Source organism: Pteropus medius, unplaced genomic scaffold (genome assembly GCF_902729225.1).
Source record: "Pteropus medius unplaced genomic scaffold, Ma_sr-lr_union100, whole genome shotgun sequence".
NCBI classification, from domain to species: Eukaryota; Metazoa; Chordata; class Mammalia; order Chiroptera; family Pteropodidae; genus Pteropus; species Pteropus medius.
Window position 1 is genome coordinate 26,236,147 of NW_024344240.1, and position 22,800 is coordinate 26,258,946.

General features: G+C 44.7%; 2 protein-coding genes and 1 long non-coding RNA gene across 7 annotated transcripts; 1 reads left to right on the top strand and 2 right to left on the bottom strand.

Moving 5' to 3' along the window:
* Positions 1-597: 597 nt before the first annotated feature.
* On the bottom strand, positions 598-22,789 carry VMA22 (vacuolar ATPase assembly factor VMA22). Of its 2 annotated transcripts, XM_039869278.1 has the most exons (6): positions 22,543-22,789; positions 22,003-22,107; positions 4,460-4,563; positions 4,291-4,373; positions 3,522-3,653; positions 598-1,683 (listed from the first exon to the last, which is right to left on the bottom strand). In XM_039869278.1, the coding sequence occupies exons 2-6, from the start codon at positions 22,102-22,104 to the stop codon at positions 1,571-1,573; spliced, it is 534 nt and encodes a 177-aa protein (XP_039725212.1). In that variant the 5' UTR covers positions 22,105-22,107; positions 22,543-22,789; the 3' UTR covers positions 598-1,570. The 2 variants fall into 2 exon arrangements, with proteins under 2 accessions (XP_039725212.1, XP_039725211.1); XM_039869277.1 differs by lacking the exons at positions 22,003-22,107; positions 22,543-22,789 and adding an exon at positions 4,653-4,833.
* Positions 5,379-9,328, top strand: IMP4 (IMP U3 small nucleolar ribonucleoprotein 4). Of its 4 annotated transcripts, none has more exons than XM_039869276.1 (9): positions 5,379-5,569; positions 5,693-5,801; positions 7,322-7,405; positions 8,114-8,223; positions 8,303-8,440; positions 8,519-8,673; positions 8,763-8,857; positions 8,978-9,051; positions 9,156-9,328. In XM_039869276.1, the coding sequence occupies exons 1-8, from the start codon at positions 5,567-5,569 to the stop codon at positions 9,019-9,021; spliced, it is 738 nt and encodes a 245-aa protein (XP_039725210.1). In that variant the 5' UTR covers positions 5,379-5,566; the 3' UTR covers positions 9,022-9,051; positions 9,156-9,328. The 4 variants fall into 4 exon arrangements, with proteins under 4 accessions (XP_039725210.1, XP_039725208.1, XP_039725209.1 ...); XM_039869274.1 differs by having other exon boundaries at positions 8,303-8,435; XM_039869275.1 differs by having other exon boundaries at positions 5,380-5,569; positions 9,139-9,328.
* Positions 18,887-21,996, bottom strand: LOC120607373 (uncharacterized). The gene is made up of 2 exons (XR_005654148.1): positions 20,595-21,996; positions 18,887-20,026 (listed from the first exon to the last, which is right to left on the bottom strand). It is a non-coding gene; the product is annotated as an uncharacterized LOC120607373 (long non-coding RNA).
* Positions 22,790-22,800: the final 11 nt, after the last annotated feature.

The following is a 22,800-nucleotide window of genomic DNA, read 5'->3' on the forward strand; positions in this document are numbered from 1 at the left end:
CGGATGAGTTTTCCAGTCTTTGGGGTAAAATATCCAGTAGAGGGTTGCTGGAACATATGATAGATCAAGTCTTAGTTTTTTGAGGAACCTCCATATTGTTTTCCATAGTGGCTGTACCAATTTGCAGTCCTACCAGCAGCAGCAGCAGGATTTTGTTCTGAAATTCAACCTTCATGGGTGGGGAAGGATGTCTTTTTCTTGTCATGGGTTTTCTATTTGAATGCTTCCTTGAGGCTTTTCACTGACAACTTGAGCTCAATACGGCCATAAAACAAAAATGATTCCCCCCAATCCAACAGCAAATCTGTCCTACTGTGATTACAGAATATGTTAAGGCTCAAGAATTAAAAGTCTGGTACCTGTGTAAATTCAATGAAATAGAATATAATATGGGTATACACTGGGATTAAATGAAAGAAAAAGCTGGCATCTCAAATCAGTGGAAATGGTAAATTAATCAACAAAACATGTGTGGACCTATGGTAGAAAAGAGAAAGTTGGATATCGGACTCACCCACACATCAAATGAAACAAGTTCTTGAGAAAAACTGAATTCCCTTATCATGGCATCAATTACAACCCCAAATCCAGAAACCATTAAACAGCTAATAAATTCAACTTTATTAAGAAAACTGACTATAAAAATATAAGAGTTGGGTGATGGTTACTATGGCTTTCACTTTAATTATTATGCTATTCAATTGATCTGTATTGTTCTGTAATGTAACATGTTTTATTTTACAATAACAAGTTCTTAAAAAACACCATAAGCAAAGTTAAAAGACAAACTGGGGGAAAAAAATTTACAACACTCATATTATGAACAAAGGACCAATATTCCCCAAGCATAAAAATTAGCTTCTAGAAATTGCTAAAAATAACAACAACCCAATAGGAAAATGAAGCAAGGACACAGAATTTCCAGAACAAGAAATATAATTGGCCCTTCAACAAATTATAAGAGGTTCAGCCTCACTCCTGGAAAGATAAAGGCAGGTTTTTAAAACCCTGAAAGGTCTCTTCTTACTGTTTATTTGAAAATTTACATATCCCTTTTACTTTCTGGCCTAAGATCTGCCAAGGGCTGCCCATCTACACAGGTGTTTGTGTCTTTTATTGACATGGAATCCTCTCCTGATCTGTAAGCCATGTATGGTTTTTTTTCCCTCCATCGAAATCAGTTTTGATGATCTAGTGAAGCTGAAGCACCTACTTCTTGTCCTTTCCAACACTAGCTGTCCAGTATTTCACCTTTAATGATTTATGCATGAGGTTGTTCCAGTTGTTCACTAGTATGAACTAACCTAACAACTTTGTACCGATCCCACATGAGCGTGTCCTAGGAGAATACAGGACTAGAAGTGGTTTCACAGTAGGGATTTTCAACATTACTGTTTGCCTCTTCGAACTTTCACACCTAACAAGGTTGGAAACATACAAACCAGAGAAATTTTAAGGTGTGTGGGGTGGGGGTGGGGAGTGGGGGGCAATCTGTGAAAGAAGAAGGCTTGAGATAAGGCGGCCACATTGAAGAACAGCTGTGCTCATGGCCTGTCTCTGTGGCCACCGGTTAGGTGGCCCCAAGCTCAAGCTGCTTGAGTTTCTCCTGGAGCCCCCGGAGCTGGTTTTGACCCCAGTTGATGCGGATCTGAAGGCTGGCCATGTCTGCCGCGAGCTGCAGGCCTAAAGGAAAGGGAGAGATTTGTTACTATGGTATCTGTGGTGTGACACATGACTCAGGGGACTCTGGACATCCCCAGGGACTGGAAAAGCTCCAGACCTCTCTGGAATAGTGCCTCTGCACTATTCCTAAAACATTCCGGGTACAGCCTTGCATTAGCCACTTCAGAATCTCACTGGACCCACACCGACACCTCTTTCAGGTCTTTGCTAAAAAGTCACCTTCTCCAAAGACTTCCTTGACCCCCTCCTATCACCCACCAAGAACTAAAAATCCAGATCATAATACCACCTCATGTCCTTATTTTCTTTCTTCTTTCTTCCATCATCACAGCCCCTCACTGCTCTCACCTTCACTCTTTGCACCTGTTTTCTCTACCTCCAACAGTGGTCTACCTGGATCTACTTCAAGGTGGCTTTTGCCTGATGTCTTTGCTGGAATGGCTGTTGTCAAGTCCTCTGGGCCCTCCATGCTGCCCAGTCCATCGGCCAGTCCTGTCTTTAGTCTACTTGACCAGCAACAGAGTTGGCTACACATCTGATCACCTCTGTCCAAGAAACACTTTCTCCTCTTGGCTTCTGGGACACCTCGCTCTCTGGGTGTTTCTTCTAACTCACTGCCGCTTCTCAGTCTGCTCTAATGATTTCTCCCCTTCTACTCCCTCACTTCCTGTTCCTACTCCCAGGCTCTCTGTTGATCTTACTCCATGTTAGCTTTAATGCTGCATCTGTGTCAGCAACCTGGGAATTTAAACATCAGTGTTATGCAGGGGGCTCCTGAATCACTCTCTTCAGCTCAGGCTTCTCCCAGGTTCCAGGTGCATGTGCCTAACTGCTCACTCAGAATCTCTCCCACACAGCACTAGGAAGATACCCACACCCAACTCCTGATGTCCCCTAAGCCACTACTCTGCCTCTCTCCCACACCAGGTGAGGACAGTTCAATCTTCCCAGGCATTCTAGATGGACACTGGGTTCAACCTTCACTTCTCTCCTTCCTTTATTCCCGAATTGATCTGTCAGCTTAAACCCTTGGGGTTTCTATTCTCAAAACATGCAGGTTCCCACCACTTACCCCCTCCTCTGCCTCCTCTACGTCCTCCACCTGCATCTCAAGCCTGGCTGTTCCCTGGCACTGCTTCATCCATCTGTTCTTGTCTTTTCCCACTAGCATCCAAAAAACTCCTGTCACTCAGGGAATCCACCCCATCACTCCCAAAGTCTTCATCAGAGCCTACAGAGCCCTCAAATAATCTGAGCCTGGCCCCCTCTGACCTCAGCTCCTGGTACTTGTTGTACCAACTCCACTCTAGCCCACTGGCCTTTTCTCTGCCATGCCAGATGCAGTGTTGCCTCATGACTTTCACCTGGCTGGTCTCTCAGCCTAAAACACTGTTCCTCCAGATTACCCACAAAGCTCTCTCCTTCATTTCTTCAAAGAGGCCTTTCCAGGCCACCCTTCATAAAATAGCTCCCTCAGCCCACTCCCGTCCCACTCCATTCGTCATATCCTATCTTAATTTTTCATAACAATTCTCATTACTTATTTATTTGCAGGTTGTTTTTCTCACCTCAAGAGTATAATCTTCTATGAGAGATGTTTGTCCCTTTTGTTTCCTGCTGTATCCCTAGTACCTATCATGAGCCTGGAACACTGCCAACATCCAATAAACACTTATAGAAAAAACAGCAGGTAAGCAACAAAAGTCTGCGGTGGAGAAAACCTGCAAAACCCTATGAAGACTAACCCCAGATGTGGCATTAGTGTTCAAGTGCTCCGTGTAGATGGAGGGTTCGAGTCTGGCTCAGGGCCACATGGCCAACTGGCAGAGTCCACTCACCTTCCCGGAAGTTGGCTTGGGCCTGCCGCAGACTGTGAGGCACCAGGATTCCAAACCAGTTCAGAGGGTCCTGAAGGGCTGGGGAGGGATCTGGCTCTGGAGTCCTGGTGGGGCCCTTGCGCCTGCGCAGAGCTGGAGAAAGAAAGGCTAAAGATTAGGGTCTTATAACCTGGCCCTTGTCTTCCAAGTGACACTGCTGAACTTAATCTGAGCTCATGATTTCGGAAAATACTAATGGTTGGGAAATCCCCCCAACCTTTTATATTCCATAAAACAGCAAACCACAAAGAACTACTTGTGATTCAGATGAAGGTCTCTGTCCACAATTTCTCATGACTCTCATAAAACCAATAGATGACCCCCCATGTTTACCTGTGACAAAGCCACTGACCTTTCCCATTTTGCCTTGAACATGCTGAAAGGCCAGAGAAACTCTCCAACTCCCCTTTCTTTATCATGAATGATTAGCTGAGATTAAGTTTGTCCTCCTGAAATTCGCTAGACATAGAAATAAAAATTTTCTGTCCAACTGAGACTTCCCCTGATTCCAAAACAACCTCAACTGTAAAGAACTTCACCTATAACTTGTCTATTTTTTCCTATAAATATCTAAGGCAAAACTGCTCTCTGAGACATTCTGATCTTCAGATCTGGAGCTCCCTATCGCAACAACCTGAATAAAATCATCTCCTCAATTGTCCTGTGTATTTTGTTTTTGACTTCGGGAGGGGGACCCTAACGGGAAAGAGGAGAATGGAAGGAGGCTCACCTGCCTCGCGGGGCCCCACCTCCTCTGGAGTCTGGGCGCTGGCTCTCACCACCCAAAATTTCTGGAGTCCGTTTTGCGCCTCGCTAAAGAACGAGAAGAGAAAATGGACCTTTGACAGCCCCGGCCTGGGCACTGCCGCCCACTCGTTCCAGCATGCAAGGCTCCTCACCTGGTGTTGACGCAGACCTGGGGCTCCATGCGGGAGGAATACTGTAGGGGCCCTACTGACTTGGCACCCATGGAGTAGCGAGCTTTGGAAAGCGAGAACCAGCCCTGCGGAGAGAGAAGAGGGGTGAAACCCGGTTTACATCGGCGTGCCTGCCCGCCCGCCCGCCCGCCCGCTCGTTGGCCTAGGCTTCCACCTCCTCCACCCGGGCGTTCAACGCCGTCCGCTTCGCCTCCAGCTCCTCCAGGTCACGGAGCAGCTGCAGGAGCAGCGAGTCCAGCTCAGCCCGTAGGTCCGGTACCGCCATGGGCCCACCACACTCGGGTCTGCAGCCTGCCTCCTTCCAGGTCGCCCAAGCACCGCCCACTGTGCCGGTATTATAGCCAATAGACGCGCGAGATCCGCTCTCAAGGGGCGCTCCCAGCTATGGGCCCAGACGCCCACTTCGTGGAAGCTGTTGAGTCACAGTTTTTAAAAGCAAGTGTCCTCAAAACAGCATCGTTTCGGAACTGATTAGCCGCTTTCTCCGTTTAGCAGACGAAGCGGATCAATCAACCGGACACTTGGAGAGAGCTATGGGTGGTTCGGAGTCGCCTCTGGAAGCGGCCGCATTTTAAAAGTAGGGCTATCGCTATGGCGATGTAAGGAGGAGTAACAACCACTTTAAAGAAGAGGCTTTAGATTTAATTCTAGAAGAAGCCGATAGCCGACCTTATGGTCAACTGTTGTGCTTCTTTTACAGTTGTTGCACTATTTAGAGCCACCAATCGCTCCTTTAGCAGTTTATCATCTTAAAACTGGGCATCCTGCATAGCGGCGATAAGAGGTGAAACGTCAGGCCTACATTATTAACGGCTGCCCTAAGTCACGTGAAAACTTCTTTATAGTCCCTCCACCTATTGGTTGCTCCAGTGAGCATGCGCTTCCGGACTGGCCAATCGCCTTGAGACTCCTAGCCACTGTTTGCCATCTTAACATTGGGCATTCTTGACTGCAGCAGCATTTGGTGAAGCCTCTAACTGCATTCTTGGTTGAGGGCGGAAGCGAGAACTACGTTGCGCGGGAGGTGCCTACAGATTGTCCTGGACCCACGTGGAAGTGGTGCTCAGCATGGTGGGGATGTTTGCGGAGTTCGTGGAGGGCTGGGGATGTGGCCCCTAGCCTCGGGGCGGGTGGTCCCCAGGGGTCCCGGCATGCAGGCCGAAAGAAGGGCTGACCGGACTTTCTGTTCCCCAGCTGCGCCGTGAGGCCCGCCTTCGCCGGGAGTACCTGTACCGCAAGGCCCGTGAGGAGGCACAGCGCTCCGCCCACGAGAGGAAGGAGAAGGTGCGGCGCGCCCTCGAAGGTACAGTCCCCGCCGCCCCGCGGCTTCAGGCCAGTCTTTAGGAAGACTGGGGGTTTGCATTTTAAAACCCCGTGGAAAGAAAGACCAAATGCTATAAAGCGCGTTTAATTAGCGTTCCTTTGTGGTAGTGTGGCAGGGAATAAATTTTCAAGTATTTATTGACCATTTTCCTTGCCCGTTGGGCCTTCTTGTTGGCTTGCCAATGTCCCTTCATACGGTGGTATGCATTATTTGTCGTTTATGCTGCAGTATCCAGATTTTACAGCTTGCCTATTAATTTGGTTTACAGTGTGTCTATCCTCAAATTTAAAATTTCACCATGGTCCTATAGATCCCCCGCCCCGTGGTTTTTCATTTTGCTACCTGCTTCGATGCAAGGTAACAAGCATATCTTAAACTGTTGAACCATGTAGAACTCAATTGTATTTGCGTTGTAAATTAGGAATCCAAATTTCCAGTGTTTTCCCCACTTTCTAGTTGCCATACTAATGAAGGGTCTGTCACACATGTCTGAAATGCCGTATTTATTTTTCCCTATTGTGTTCTCGTGTTGGTGAATTTTTGATATCTGATGGTACATAAACTCAGTATCTCTATTTTAAATTCATTTCGATGTACCTAGGCTATGAATATAAAAAGTGTGTGATTCTGTATATATGTTTACATTAATCATAATGTGAAACACTTGTGACCTATCTGTCTACCTTAAATGAAAATGATTAATATATTGAAATTCAGGCATATTTCCCACAACTTAGATAACCATAATATTAAATATTGTCTAAGAATAAAATGTTCTTGCTTTTTTTTGTCCTTATATTATACTTGTTTGTACCCCTAGATCATATTGGTCGATTTTTAGTTTAAAGGTAGCGTTAGGTTGTATGTATTCTTTTGCAGCTTTATGTTTTTGTTTAGCATTGTTTCCAACGTCTGTTGAGTGTAGTGGGGGTTTCCTTCAGGCGAATATTTTCCATGGGCAGGAGTTCCTCCAGGGCACACTGGAGAGAAGTGCTAGGTCAGGGGGCTTGTTCATATTCAATTCTATACTCCAAAGTGGACATGCCCAAACCCAGCCCCTCTGCTGCGTAGAACTTTAGTTCACAGAGGAAACTTTTGACTCAGAGCATCATGATTAGCAGTTTTGTTCTCAGAGGGTTTCAGGATCTCTGGTCCACCTTCATACAGAAAGTGTAGTCTGTATTCTTTAAAATTTTAATTTTTTAATTTTTTTCTAACTACAAAAGCAATACATACGTATGATTAAATATTTTAGAAAGCCTTGAAGCCATGAAACTCAGGAACCATCGAAAATGAAGTATCCTATAGTCTTTGTTAACAGGTTAGCATGTAAACTAAAATAGTTTTGTATCCCCACCCCCACCCCCAATAATCATGTATCATCTCTGCTTAGAAAGAAGGTATTTTTCCCTTCAAGTTTGTGCAGGGTTGTAAGCCACAGTGTTGTATTAACTGAGTGTTCCATGCACGTGTCTCACTCTCCCGTTTTCCCTTTGCAGAGAACCGCCTGATTCCCACTGAGTTACGCAGGGAGGCTCTGGCCTTACAAGAGTCCCTGGAGTTTGATGATGCCGGCGGTGAAGGTGACTTTCCCTGACACTGTAGGCCAACTTCTCTTCCTGTACTCTAATCCACTGGCCTCCATGTCCTTCCTCAGACACCTCGAGGAAAGCTGTGCGACTCCTGCTCCTAGAAGAGTCCTTGTGGCTCTACACCAATGACAACTCAGAGAAGCTCTCCCTGAGTGCTCCCAGTTCCATTTAGAAACACATACAATATTACCCAACTTACTCTCTGCTTTGCTTTATCTGTTAATTGTCCCTGTCACTGGAACGTAAGTTCTGCCAGGGCAGGACACTGTTCATTTTGTTCACTGCCATTTCCCCATTTCCCAGCACTTCATTGGCACCCAAATGTTTTACTCATTGCATTATGCAACAAATATGAAAGGAATCACAAATGTTATAAGTATTCGTTATGAGAGATAAGAGTCTGTTACTTTGGTCTTAATAGAAGCTGGACTTAGGCTAACACAATAGCCACTAGCCCCACTTGATTCATACAACTTAAATGACTGAAATTAAATCAAATTTAAAAATTCAGTTTCTCAGTCACACTTGTTCTTGTAGCTGATGTGACTGGGAGCCACCCTATTGCCGAGGGGAGTGTGGAGCATTCCATTATTGAAAGTATTGTTGGATGGTGCTGCTCTGGGTGAATTTGGCCATCCCCAAGTTAGTATTTAACTTCCCAAGACAATGTCACGTTCTTGCCCCTCATGTTTCTGACAGGTGTGACCAACCATGTGGATGATGAATATCGATGGGCAGGGGTCGAGGATCCCAAGGTCATGATCACTACCTCCCGAGACCCTAGTTCCCGCCTCAAAATGTTTGCAAAGGTAACCAGTAGCAGAGAGTGAGTGGAAGATACTCAGGTACCAGTGGCCTGAGTTCTCACCAGAGTGTGTACATCTGCAGGAGCTGAAGCTAGTGTTCCCAGGTGCCCAGCGCATGAACCGTGGCCGACATGAGGTGGGGGCACTGGTGCGAGCCTGCAAAGCCAATGGGGTCACTGACCTGCTGGTTGTCCACGAGCATCGAGGCACACCTGGTAAGGTTGGTAGGGGGCGAGGTGTGCTGGGGTGGCTGTCTGAGAGCAGACATGGTCTCTGATGGCCTGCCTGGCCCTGCCAGTGGGATTCATTGTCAGCCACCTGCCCTTCGGCCCCACTGCTTATTTCACACTGTGTAATGTGGTTATGCGGCATGACGTTCCGGACCTGGGCACCGTGTCAGAAGCCAAACCTCACCTCATCATGCATGGCTTCTCCTCCCGTCTGGGCAAGCGGGTGAGTCTGGGGCCGTAGGCTATGGGATGAGAGCTGGCAGTAGGGGTTGCCAGGCCAGGCATTCTCCACTCTCCTTCCCTCTGCCCCAGGTCTCTGACATACTTCGTTACCTGTTCCCTGTGCCCAAAGATGACAGCCACCGGGTCATCACCTTCGCCAACCAGGATGACTACATTTCCTTCCGGTACGTCTGTGGGCTAGGCTCTGGGATGGTATCCTGACCTTCGTATCTCTGTACTGTTTGTTATTGCCTGCAGCTGCTCCCTACCTCCTCTTACTCCTGCCCTGCCTCCCCTTGCCCCAGGCACCATGTGTACAGGAAGACCAACCACCGCAATGTCGAACTAACAGAAGTCGGGCCTCGCTTTGAGCTGAAGTGTGAGTTTGGGGCTATATCTCACGTCTGGTGGTAGGGGGATACCTGCTCTGTAGGTGACAATGTTCCCCACCCCTCCCCACCACCAGTGTACATGATCCGTCAGGGCACGCTGGAACAGGAGGCCACAGCAGATGTGGAGTGGCGCTGGCACCCTTATACCAACACTGCACACAAGAGGGTCTTCCTGAGTGCTGAGTGAACCTTTTCTTCAATCAGGATGCAGACTTGGACCCAGGAGGTGGGGGAGATCAGAATAAAGTCTCTGCGCCACACTGAGCCATTTGTTTCTGAGTGGTCCAGACAGGCCCGCTGTCGGGGAGTGTGAAGAAAGATGTCGGTATGGTCTCCTCAGGTGGTGACCTGACAGCTCAGGGACATTTTCAAGCCTGGTATTGACATTGTGTCTAAGATAAAGCAGGCCCGGCGTGCTGGCTTGCCCCTGAGCCATTAGGAGGGTTTGGTGTTGCCCCAGGGAGAATTGCTGGTACTGTCACTTGGCAGTCTGGGCCCTGTAAGAGCTCATCATCTGGGAAGAGGGTTGGGCACAGGTAGCAGGGTCTGTTATGCTTGCTTCCAACAAGTGTGAGACTCAGGGGACTGACACAGAGGATTGACACACAGCACTAAGTACCTTCTTAGTGCTCAGCAGGATCCTTTTGCCTGCCTAGCACACAGCCACACTTTCTTTTCATTCATTAGGTACACAGTGACACCTTAGGGACTACCCACTGTGCACACTTCCAACTCTCTTGATAGGCTGGGAATTATCCGAGGTCACACAGGAGGGCCAGGGTTTCCTAGAAGAGGCTGGGTCTTGCTCTGGCTTCTCCACACATATCTGCTTTGTTCTTCCCTCTCTGCCCACTTCCCTGTTATGTACCTAAGGGCCCTGGTTTTACACAGAATAAATTTCAAGACCCTATAGAATACACAAGTTGACATGAAGGGGTGATGACAATGAGAAAGACATCACACCAGGTGGAGATAAGCCCATGAAGAAACAAGTCAGGTACGAGTTTGGAGAGGAAGAGGCCTCTGTGTGATAGCATGAAGCAGCAGGGGCCACCTGGATAACCCATGCAAAGAACTGAGGTAGGCAGTGCTCATAAGGATTCCAGAAACAGGAGCAGCCCAATAAGAGGTGGGTCTTGAGGGAAAACCATGGCATTTAGAGCAGCAAATAGGACCTCATGGATGTCTGTGACATCTAGTTTCACTCATATGAGTCCAGTTAGTTTCTTCAGGGTCTTCCAGGGCCTCTTCCAGCTTGCCACAGCCTCACTTCGCAAATGAAGAATATTCTATTAAAATGTTCTGCAGGTTATGAAAATTACAGAATACAAAAGTAGAGTAGTATGATGTCCTGTGTTGGTTAACAAATTGTCACAAACTGAGTGGCTTAAAACAACAGACGTTTATTCACAGTCAGAGGCTGGATGTAGAAGATCAAGGTGTTGGTTCCACTCCTAACTCCTTGTCCATTCCTTGCCTCTTTCGGCTGCTGGTGGCTGCCAATAATCCTTGGTACTCCTTGGCTTGTAACTGCATCACTCTAGTCTCTGCCTGCATCTTCACATGGCCTTCTACTGTATGTCAAGTTTCCTCTATATGTCTCTTACAAGGACACTTGTCATCAGATTTATAGCCTGTCATAAAATCCAGGATGACCTCTTCAGTTCAAGATTCTGAACTTAATCACATATGCAGAGACCTTTTTTCCCCCCAAATAATCTCATACTCATGGGCTCCAGGAATTAGGCTGTGAGAATATTTTGGGAGCCACCATTTATCCAATTGCATGTACCTGTACTGAAGGTGATCTTCAGTAGTTGTGGGCCTCCTGCCCTTGTACTGTGTTTCCCCTATACCTCATGTAGACATCACAGCCTTGACAAGGCTGCCCGCTGCGGACTCTGAGCATCCTCCCAGGTGAGTGCTGTTTCCCTGACATTTTGCAGGTTCTTAGTCACTGGTGTTTTTTGTTTTTTAATAACGTGAACATAGAATTCTCACTAAGAGCAGGGCTTGCTGCTGGGGGCCAGCTGTTAGCCAGGGACAGATGGAAAATAAACAAGATGCAAAACATTTATTAGTCACTTCCTTGTGGTACTTCTTTTTCATTTGAAATACTCATTGATAGCTATGTAGTTATTGCCATTTTTTATTCATATTTTTGATATATATTTTTTCTTCTTAAAGAAGTACCTCCAACATTTTCTGTAGTACTGACTTCGTGGTGATGAAATCTTTTAGCTTTTTCTTATCTGGGAAGCTCTTTATCTGTCCTTTGACTCTGAATTATAGCTTTGCTGGATACAGTAATCTTGGCTGTAGATCTTGGGTTTTAATCACTTTGAATATTTTGTGCCAAGCCCTTCTGTCCTGCAAAGTTTCTTTTGAGAAATCATCTGACAGTCTTATGGAAGCTCCCTTGTGGGTAACTAACTGCTTTTCTCTTGCTCCTTTTAAGATTCTGTCTCTGTCATAACTTGACATTTCATCTTTTTTGGGACTCTGAGCTTCCTGGGATTGTATGTCTATTTCCTTCACCAAGTTAGGGAAGTTTTCCATCATTATTTCTTCAGATAGGTTTTCAACTTGATTTCTCTACTCTCCTTTTGGTACCCCTATGATGTGAATGTTGTTATGCTTGATGTCCCATAGAATCTTTAAATTATCTTCATTTTCTTGCATTCGTTTTTCTTGGTCATGTTCTGGTTGGGTGTCCTGCTCTGGTTGATTTGATCCTCTGCTTCCTCCATTCTGTTGATTCTTTCTAATGTACTCTTCATCTCAGATATTGTATTCTTTATTTCTGACTAGTTTCCTTTTATAATTTCCATCTCCTTTTTAATTTTTTTTTATCTCTTTGTTAAAGTTCTGAGTTCATCTACTCATCTCCAAAGTTCCTTGAACATCCTTATCAGTGTTTTGAACTCTGCATCTGTTAGATTGCTTGTCTCTACTTTGTTTAGATCTTTTTCTGGAGATCTGTTCTTTTCTTTCATTTGGGACATGCTTCTTTGTCTCCCCATTTTGGCTGCCTTTCTGTGTCTGTTTCTATGTAATAGGTAAAGCTCCTAAATCTGATATTAGTAGTGTGGCTTTATGTAGTAAGTGTCCTGTAAGTCCCCGTGGCACAATCTTGAGAGGGGGCCAGCTGCCTCGTGGCACAATCTTGAGAGGGGGCCAAGTTTAGCCCCAGCCTGTGACCCTCCAAGAACACCTGGTAAGAGTCACCAAGCAAGCCACTGGTGGTTGCCACCTGTGCTGTGCTTACAGTTGCCTCAAGAGGCCATACCAGAAACCGAGGCTGGCTGCCACCATTGAGGGCTTGGAGCTGCTCAGTAAGGGGTACAGGGTACAGCAAGGATACCCCTAGATGCGACTTGGGTAGGGCTGCTAGTTGGGAGGGGTGGAGTTTCAGGGAATTCTCTAGGCTAAGCGACCTCTGTTATCCAGTTTGATGATATCTCAGCTATAACAGCATCTGCATCTGCACACTGGGAGTAGGGAAGGCTCAACAAAGGAACACCAGATACCACCAGCACTTCTGCCTGGTAGAAAGCCTCTCCTCCAGTCCTTGCCTCAAGGCCCGACAACTAAGTGTTCCCGTGTGTGTCCCTGGTTACCCACAAGCTGCCACCCCAGTTCTGGAGCTCAGAGCGAGCGAGTCAATCACCATGAAAGTCTGGTCGCAGTCGTGGTCCCTTTAAGAAGAAACTCTGCAGCTACTGTAGCTTCTGTCTTTCTCAGCCATGTAGGACCAGAGCAACCTCATGTTTCTGTCTCCTCCAACTGTTCCAAGGTGATTTCTTATTTCTCTTCCTAGTTGTAGGGCTTCTGTTCATCCAGACCCCAGGTAACTCTGCTTGCTGTTTACTCCATGGTCTCCTCAGTTTTGGTGTGGTCGCAAGAGCTGTACAAAGCCTCTACCCTCAGTGATCCTCAACTTTTTCGGCACCAGAGATGTGTCTATGAGAATCTAATGCCTGATCTGAGGTGGAGCAGAGGCAGTGATGTTAGTTAGTGTTGGGGAGCGGCTTTAACTACAAAGAAATTCCTCTTACTTGCCCGCTTTTTACCTCTTGCTGTGTGGCCTGGTTCCTAACAGGCCACAGACTGGTACTGAGCCTGGGGTTTGGAGACCCCTGCTCTACACTGTCTTGACAGGTCCTGATTGTTTTATTTTTATTTTTCATTTTTAGTTTATTTTTTAATTAAGATTATTGGGGTAACATTGGTTAATACAATTATAGAATTTTCAGATGTACATTATCATGTGACATCTGTATATTCTATGTGTTTACCACCCAAAGTCCAGTTTCCTTCAGCTGTCATATATTTGATCCCCTTTCCCCACTTCGCTCGCCTCCATCCCCCTATATTTGACCCCCTATACCCTATCTACCTCACCCCTCATCCCCTACCCCACTAGTAACCACTACTCTATAGTCCTCTGATAACCACTAGTCTGTAGTCCTTGTCCATGAGTCTCTGTTTGTTTGTCCTGCTCATTTGTTACTTTTAGGTTTATATCCCACATATAAGTGATAGGTGATTTTCAAATTTTCTGTTGGGCTTATTTTGCTTAGCATGATTATCTCGAGGTCCATCTATGTTGTCGCAAATGGCAGTATTTCATCTCTTCTTATGGCTGAATAATATTCCATTGTATATATGTACCACAGAATTTTTAGCCAGTCATCTATTGAAGGACACGTTGGTTGCTTCCATGTCCTGGCCACTGTGAATAGTGCTTCTGTGAACAGCAGTGTGCAAATATCTTTACGGATATGGATTTTCAAATCTTTGGGGTAAATACCCAGTAGAGGGATTGCTGGATCATATGGTAGATCAAATGTTAGTTTTTTGAGGAACCTTCATAGTGGCTGTACCAATTTGCAATCTCACCAGCAGTGTATGAGGGGTCCTCTTTCTCTGCATCCTCTCCAACACTTGTTGTTACATGACATCTTGATTATAGCTATTCTAACAGATGTAAGATGGTATCTCATTGTGGTTTTGATTTGCATTTCCCAAATAGCTAGCGATATTGAGCATCTTTTCATATATTTGTTGGCCATTTGCATGTGCTTTAGGGAGAAGTGTCTGTTCAGGTCCACTGTCCATTTTTTGATTGGATCACTTGTGTTTTTTTGTTGCTATTTGAGTCATATGAGTTCTTTGTATATTTTGAATATCAGGCCCTGATCGGAGGTGTTGCTTGCAAATATATTTTCCAGTTCCGATGCTTGTCTCTTTACCTTGTTGACAGTTTCTTATGCTGAGCAGAACCTTTTTAGTTCGATGTGGTCTCATTCATTTATTTTAGCTTTTACTTCCCTTGCTTTTGAGGACAAATTCATAAAATCCTCTTCAAGTCCAAGGTCCTTGAGCTTAGTTCCTATGTTTTCTTCTATGCATTTTATTGTTTCAGGTCTTATATTTAGGCCATTAATCCATTTTGAGTTAATTTTGGTGTGTGATGATAGACAACAGTCTAGTTTCATTCTTCTGCAGGTGGCTTTCCAATTTTCCCAGCACCATTTATTGAAGAGGCTTTCCTTTCTCCACTGTATGTTTTTGGCTTTTTTGTCGAAAATTATTTGCTCATATAAATATGGGTTTACTTGTGGACTCTCTGTTCTGTTCCACTGCTCTGTGTGTCTGTTTTGCTGCCAATACCATTCCGTTTTGATTACTGTCACTTTGTAATATAATTTGAAGTTGGGCACAGTGATTCTTTCAGCCTTGTTATTTTTTCTCAGGATGGATTGGCGATTCAGGGTCTTTTGTGCTTCTTTCCAAATCCGATGATTTTTTGTTCTATTTCTTTAAAAAATGTCGAGATTTTGATGGGGATTGCATTAAATCTGTATAATGATTTAGGTAATATGGTCATTTTAACTATGTTGATTCTTCCAATCCAAGAACATGAAATATCTTTCCATTTCTTTGTATCTTCTTTGATTTCTTTTAATAGGGCCTTATAGTTTTCATTATATAGGTCCTCCACTTGTTCCTAGGTATTTTATTCTTTTTATTGCAGTTGCAACAGGAATTATTTTTTCTATTTCTTTTTCTGACAATTCTTTATTAGAAGATAGGGATGCTATGGATTTTTGAACGTTGATTTCGTATCCAGAGACTTTACTGTATTTGCTTGTTGTTTCTAGTAGTGTTCTTGTGCAGTCTTTAGGGTTTTCTATACAGAGAATCATGTCTTCCACAAATAGTGACAGTTTGACTTCTTCGTTTCCTATTTGGATGCCTTTTATATCTTTCTCTTGTCTGATTGCACTTGCTAGGACCTCCAACGTTATATTGAATAACAGTAGTGATAGTGGACATCCTTGCCTTGTTCTTGATCTTAGAGGGAAGGTTTTTAGTTTTTCACCATTAAGTATAATGTTGGCTGAGAGTTTGTCATATATGGCCTTTACCGCGTTAAGGTACTTTCCTTCTGTATCGATTTTGTTAAGTGTTTTGATCATAAATGGATGCTGTATCTTGTTGAAGGCTTTTTCTGCATCTATCGATATGATCATATGATTCTTATTTTTTGTTTATGTGGCATATCACATTAATCGATTTGTGTATTTCAAACCATCCTTGTGCCTCTGAGATGAAGCCCACTTGATCGTGGTGTATAATCTTTTAATATATTGCTGTATTTGGATCACTAGTATCTTATTTAGGATTTCTGCATCTCTGTTCATGAGAGATATTGGTCCGTAGTTTTCTTTTTGTGTTATCTTTACCAGGTTTTGGTAGTAGAGTAATATGGGCCTCAAAAATGAGTCCTCTTTGATTTTTGGGAAGAGTCTGAGGAGAATAGGTATTAAATCTTCTTTGAATGTTTGGTAGAATTTACTGGTGAAGCCATCTGGTCCTGGACTTTTACTTTTTGGTAGGTTTTGGATGATTGTTTCCATTTCCATACTGCTGATCAGTCTATTTAGATTTTCCAGTTCGTCTTGATTCAGTCTATGAAGGTTGGTTTTTTTCCTAAGTACTGGTTCATTTCTTCTAGGTATTAAATTTGGTGTTATATGCTTTTTCATAGTATTCTTGCATGATCCTTTGTATTTCTGCGATATCAGTAGTAATTTCCCCTCTTTCATCCATGATTTTGTTTATTTGTGTCCTTCTCTTTTTTCTTTAGTGAGTCTAGCCAGGGCTTTGTCAATTTTATTAACCTTCTGAAAGAACCAGCTCTTTGTTGCATTTATTTTTTCTATTGTTTTCATTTATTTCTGCTCTAATTTTGACGATTTCTTTCCTTCTGCTGACTTTAGGCTTCATTTGTTCCTTCTTTTTTAGTTTTTTAAGATGAAGTGTTAGGTTGTTTATTTGGGCTCGTTCTTGTTTTTGGAGATAGGCCTGTAATGATATGAACTTTCCTCTTATGACCGCTTTTGCCGTGTCCTAAAAATTGTGATATGTTGTACTATGATTATCATTCATTTTTATGTATCTCTTGATCTCCCTTTTTATTTTTTCTCTGACCCAGATATTCTTCAGCAGTATGTTTTTTAATCTCCATGTATTTGTGGTTCTTCCTACTTTATTTTTGCAGTTGATCTCTAGTTTCAGAGCATTAGATATGATTTCAACCCTCTTATATTTATTGAGGCTATCCCTGTGTCCTAGTATGTGGTCAGTCCTTGAGAATGTCCTATGTCATTGTTATCTCAGTTTGTCCGTATGTGTGCTGAACGTTCATTACTATCTTGTTATGACAGTTCTGTTCTTATTTAAGCTTATAATGCCCTGTTCTTAGTAAGGTTTGCACTCCTCTGCTTCTATTTGCCCAATAATCACTTTACTCCTAATTATGTATTTTTTTCTTTTTTTGTTAATTTGTTTTAGGTGAACTGACCCCTTTCAGTATTTCCTGTAGTGCAGGCCTCATGGAAAATTCCCTCAATTTTTGTATGTCTGGAAAAGTTTTTATTTTTCCTTCATATCTAAAGGAGAGTTTTGCTGGTTACTTATTCTAGTCTGGTAGTTTCTTTCACTTAATAGTTTAAGTATTTGATTCCATTCCTTTCTGGCTTGTATGGTTTTTGCTACGAAGTCCGAGGATAATCTAATGGGTTTAACGTTACAAGTTACCATTTTTTTCTTCCTGGCTACCCTCAGAATTCTGTCTTTGTTGTTGATTTTTGATAATTTTAATACAGTGTGTCTTGTTGAAGGCCTTTTGGGGTGAAATAATTGAGTGTTCTGTTGACTTCTTGAATTTCAAGCTCCAGCTCATTCCTTAGATTTGGGAAATTCTCGTTAGTTATTTGTCTGTAAATGCTTTCTAGTCCCTGCTCTTTTTCCTCGCCTTCAGTAATGCGCATTATTCTTATGTTTCCTTTCCTGATGGTATCAGCTAGTTCTTGACTTTCTCTTTCATTATTTTTCATTCTTCAGTTTCTCTCTTCTTCCTTCTGATTTATTTTTAGATTTCTGTCTTCAATATCACCGATCTTTTCATCCATTTGGTCGACTCTATTTCCCAAGCTTGCTATTTCATTTTTCAACTCTGCAGTGTTTTTTTTTTTTTTAATCTCTAGAAGATCTGTTCTAAGAGTTTCAGTCTCCTTGCTCTGCTCATCTAGGTGTTTTTTCAATTCCTGAAATTATTGATATTACCCATTTCAGAACTCACTGAGTTTTTTTTTTCAGAAGTACCATCTTGAATTCTCTGTCATTTAAGTTGCATATTTCTATATCTGTAAGCTTATTTTCTGGAGATTTTTCTCTTTCTTTCTGAGTTGCCTTGTCACCTTGGTTGTTCATGGTGTTTAATAGACTATTTTGCCACCTAGGCATTAATGGAAATGCATTCTGCTGTTTTTCCATAAAGAATATTTATTATATAAAGGTGTCCTTTAGCCTGTTGCAAAGAAGGAGCTTTTCTTTTGGTTTCCAGTAGGTGGTGTCTCAGCCTCTTGGATCCCTGCTTTATATAAAGCTTTAAAAATGCCTTTTTATTTTCTGATAGGTATTTAATCACGCTTGCTACCCTCAGTTTCAGTCCCTGTCAGTGTTAGCAACAGTTTTGGTAGTGTTTGCTCAGATTCCCCTGGGGCTCACAGTGTTCGGTCTCAGAGGGAGGAGCCCTCTGGGTTGGGGTTTGGGGGGCTGTGGCTCAGCCTCGGTTTTGCAACCACGGTCGGTAAAAATGAACTGTTGTTTCTCTGCTGGCCGCTTCTCTGCTTTCTGCCTTGATGACTGAGTCCTGCAGCCAGCTGGCCACAGGGAGCTCACAGCACTCCCAGGCAGGGCTGTTCAGGGAACTCGCTGCATGAATTTGCTGCTCATTCTTCCCTCCCCCTCCTCCTGTAGGGAGCTCCAGCTGCTGCGAGAGGCAGCTTCTTTATTTCTCTCAGTCCACCGACCAACACCTGGGGTTCTGACCTGTGGTAGCTCTTATGCACAGATCCCACGCTCAGATGTGCTAGTGTGCAATTTGGGTGTTTTTTGTTGAGTTTTAGATGTTCAGCTTGTTGTTTCAAGGGGAGAGATCTGGGGATGTCTCTCACTCTTCCATGTTTCCAAAGATGTCCCGGTCCTGATTGTTTTAAATCTTTTAATTGTGTAAAATTTAACATATACAAGCAGAGAAGACTGTACAGTGTGAGTCCATGAGCCCACCTCTGTTGACCTTGTTTCCTTCATAGCTTCCTTCATAGTTTTCTTCATCCCATTCCCTATATCTACTCCTCTCATTTTTTTTGAAGCAAATCCCAGACATATCATTTCATCCATAAATGTTTCCATATATATATATCTCAAAGATAAGGACACAATAAAAACACCATTATCACACCTAAAAAAATTATTCCAAATATATATTTTATGTATTACATATTCCAAATACATTATTTTAAATATTTTGTGTTCAGTTTCCCGATTATAGGGCTAAAGTCGCGTGTAGATACTGTAAGCCAGGACACAGGGCAGCCTGGCCAGAGACTCCAGGATGCTACCAGCTTATTCGTTTGCCTGGATTTCATAGGAGCCTGAGGTATCAGCTCAGAGAGCCAGGGGTGGGTTGCCACTGGCTCCAAAAGCATGTGCTCCCACCTGGAACTTTCTCTGGGTGATGAGGATTCCCAGTCTCCACCTTGGAAGAGGTGGGGCCAGCCTGAAGAGGAGTTGGTATGAACATCTTAAGGATGGTAGAATCTGGCTTCCACAAATTGCTGGGGTGGTAGAGGTTGGCAGCAGGACCAAGAAAGAGTAGGGTGGCTTTTTCCATGGGTTGTCTTCACCCAGCTCTGAGCTGCTGACCTTTTTTCCAGAAAAGGACCAGGAGGGAATCTTCCATTCGGAACACTGAAACCCAGAACCCATGAAGAGATAGGAGACTATAACAAAAGCCCTCCCAAAGGCAGCTCCAATCACAGGTGGACTCAGGCTGCCTTTTGTAACTGGAAAGTAACATTTTTTGTATTTGCTGAATGCCAGATTTGTGGATGGGCCAACAGGTCAATAGCCTACAACCAGCCTGCAGGTTCTTAACAGAGTGGAGCAGTGGGAGAATTTTTTTTCAAATTTCTTCTGCCTTTTTTTGGCCTACCAAAGGAAGGCAGGGATCTGTATAGTAGGGACGTCAGTAGTCTCAGAGTATCTCTTCACAAGCTTCTCAGATTAAGGTGGTGTCTTCTAGGTTTCTCCACTGTAAAGTAGGATTTTTTTCCTTGGCAACATCAAGGCAGGCTGCGTTCCTCACAGCATTGTGAAAGCATCTTTGAATACATTCCAGCACCCAGTCCACATGGCTCTCTTGAGTGGCCAGTTCAGCAAGCATTCAGGCAAGCAGGTGGCAAATTGGCATGTGGCATATGGGCATCAGGGTGTTCAAGATCTGCAGGGTCATACGAGCTGTTCCTGTTGCATGGGACTGCAGCCAGTAGGGTGAACAAGAGGGCCACCAGCAGCAGCATGTCCCCAAGAACAGCTTGCAGGCTTCTGGGAGAAGGGAGGTGGGGCATGCAGGGGCTGGTGAGATGAGGTCTTGAGGATCTTCCCATCCCCCATACCCAGGCTGAACTGAGTGGAAGGCAAGCCAGGAGAGTTTGAATGTTTGAAGAGATGTGGAGAGATGGTTAGGAGGGCAGGCAGGTTAAACAGCAAATGGGGGTCATGAAGTGAGGATGGACATGCAGCCAGAAAGACAAATATCCAGAGTAGCTAGAAGCCTGACAGGTAGGCTATAGCCTCAGCCACTTATGTTGACAGGCTGTAAGATCCCAGCTAGATAGGCAAAAAAGATCCCTAGTTAGAGACAGACTTCTAGATGGACAGAGTCCTGCGAGAAAAATAGACTCCTAGCAGGACAGATAGCAAGACAAATGGACATATTCTTGGACAAATGGAAAGCTGCCCAGCCAGATATCTAGAAAGACCTGTGGCTAGACACATGAACGTTCCCCCTACCCATGCATCCCACCAAGACAGAATCCCTTAAAGACAGATAGACCACCACCCCCTTACTAGACAAAGTGACATTACCCCAGTGGAGAGACACCTCACTTACCTAGTCAGCTAGCCCGCCAGAACTTTAGCTTGACAGGTTAACCTCTTCCAGTAAGAAGGACCTCAGATTGTGAGAAAGCCAGGCCCTTGGCAGGATATAGAGATCCCTTAAGCCAGCTGAATAGACACACCCTCAAGCCAGCTAAATAGACCCTCAAGCCAGGTAGACAGACAAATACACCCACCTGTTGGACAAATAGACCCTATACTCCTAGTTGGACAGAACATCTTCAGCTAGCCAAACCCCAGTTTCCAGGTCAGCCTCCCTGCCTCCCAGTCACTACCATGGATGATATGGATGACCTACTGACTCCTCAATATTGCCTCGGTCCCCATATGCCATCAGCTTGCAGTGACTGTTGACCTCCAATGGCATCTACCACCAGGGTCCACAAAGACCTTTCATGTTCCCACAGGGACTTCCCCACTTACTCTGGAACCCACTAGTCCTGAATGACTGCCGTTAGTATCTGTGAGTACTCAGAGATGCAAGAGCCTCTATGACTCCTCCAGTGACCTCTATATTTTCTCATAAGTTTACAGATACATGTGTATCCTGCATCTCTGAGTCTCCAACAACCTATGACTCTCCACAAAATCTCAGTGATTCCACTGACATTCACTATTATGACCTGATTAAGAGCCCTCGGTGAACTCTGACTCTCTTGACTCCCTCAATTAAACTAACACTCCAAATCTCAGTGGGCTCTCAGTTACTTTCACTCTCTCCCTGACCTCCCAGTGACTGCCATTAACATCCACAGACAGTCCTCTTGAATATCCAAGGAACTCCTTTTGGCCTCTGATGAATTCACTGATGATCACATCCTTAGTGATCACCACTGAACACCTTTGAACTCTCAAAGATGAAACTGATAAACACGGAATCCACAGTGACTCCCAATAACTCAATAAATGAAACATCCCCACTGATCCACTTTGACCTCTCAGTCACTTAAACCAGAGTAAGCAAACCACAGCCTGCAGACCACGGAGAAGAAAAACCGAATTTTTCATAACATGAAAATTAGCTGAAATTAAAATTTTAGTACCCACAAAAAAAGTTCTATTGAAACACAGCCACATGTATTCCTTTACATAGTGCCTATGGCCGCTTCCACACTTGTGATGGAGGAGCTGAATAGCTGGGACAGAGACAGAACAAAGCCCCTTTAGAAAGTTTGTTCATCCTTGACTTAAACAGCATTCTGATAACTCTCATTAAATCCACAACGTGAACCAATGACCCTGTTGACCCTTCAATGGCTTAAGTTATACCTCACCCCATTGGTCACCCTTCCATACCCCAGGAACTTCAAACTGGACTCCACAGACACCCTTCTCCAATAACATCCGCCTTCCGAAAGTCCTTCTGTGACCGGGGTGAGGGGTTGGGCCAGCTCACCTACCCAGGGCAGTTCTTGGCCAGCGCCCCTAAGGTCCTGTCTGCTGTTTCCAGCCTCCCCTTGGTGACTCCGGAAGCAGCTGTCCTCTGGCCTTTTCTTGCACATTTTCTGAAGACGGGGATGTGGAGACAAAAAAAAAAGGGAAGCTCTTTAAAAGTGTTGAGAACACCTTGTCCCCTGGAACATAGTTCCAGGGCCTCAGTTTCCCCGCACGTTTTCGCAGGTCGAGATCGTTAAATTTGGACTGGATCCTGGCACTCTCAGCTCCTCCTAGCCCACCCCCAGAAAAAAGACCCTCAGGAAATACACAGATTCAGGAGCATCGGCTTCCAATAGGTCTTTCTCACATAGCGGGTGCCCGGGTGCCATTTTCCCTCCGTTGTTACCTCTTCAACTGCCTTTGGACCATCCCTGAGCGCACAGCACGGTATATTCCCCACCCGGGGTCCCCGAGGCAGGAGCTGTGTACAGTTCCTTCTCGGCGGCCATCTCCGCTCACAGTTGCCGCCCCTCCGCCCTGGCTCAGACCCGGACGCAGCCTACCTTCCAGGAGACCCGGTGGGGGAGCCGGGAGAGGGCGCACGGCCATCCACCCAGCCGAGGCACTAGAAGGAAAGTGGGTCCTGGGCGCGGATCCCAGGTCCAAGCGAGAGGAAGTGTTCATGGGACTGTGAAGACTCAGCCAGCGCGGCGACCATAAAATTTAGGGAAGCCCCAGCGCCTGGACTCACTTCCCCGGCCCGGCCCAGTCTACGAAGACCGAGAGCTTTTGCTGCCCTCTGGGTCCGGGAACCTGTGGGC

Coding starts and splice junctions, on each gene's coding strand:
- VMA22 (XM_039869277.1), bottom strand. CDS start 4,763: ATGGCGGTACCGGACCTACGGGCTGAGCTGGACTCGCTGCTCCTGCAG. Junction 4,564..4,652: donor TGAACGCCCGGGTGGAGGAG/GTGGAAGCCTAG, acceptor CTCTCTCCGCAG/GGCTGGTTCTCGCTTTCCAA. Junction 3,654..4,290: donor GGTGGGGCCCCGCGAGGCAG/GTGAGCCTCCTT, acceptor TTCTTTCTCCAG/CTCTGCGCAGGCGCAAGGGC.
- IMP4 (XM_039869273.1), top strand. Junction 5,802..7,321: donor GGTGCGGCGCGCCCTCGAAG/GTACAGTCCCCG, acceptor TTCCCTTTGCAG/AGAACCGCCTGATTCCCACT. Junction 9,052..9,138: donor GCCTCGCTTTGAGCTGAAGT/GTGAGTTTGGGG, acceptor CCCCACCACCAG/TGTACATGATCCGTCAGGGC.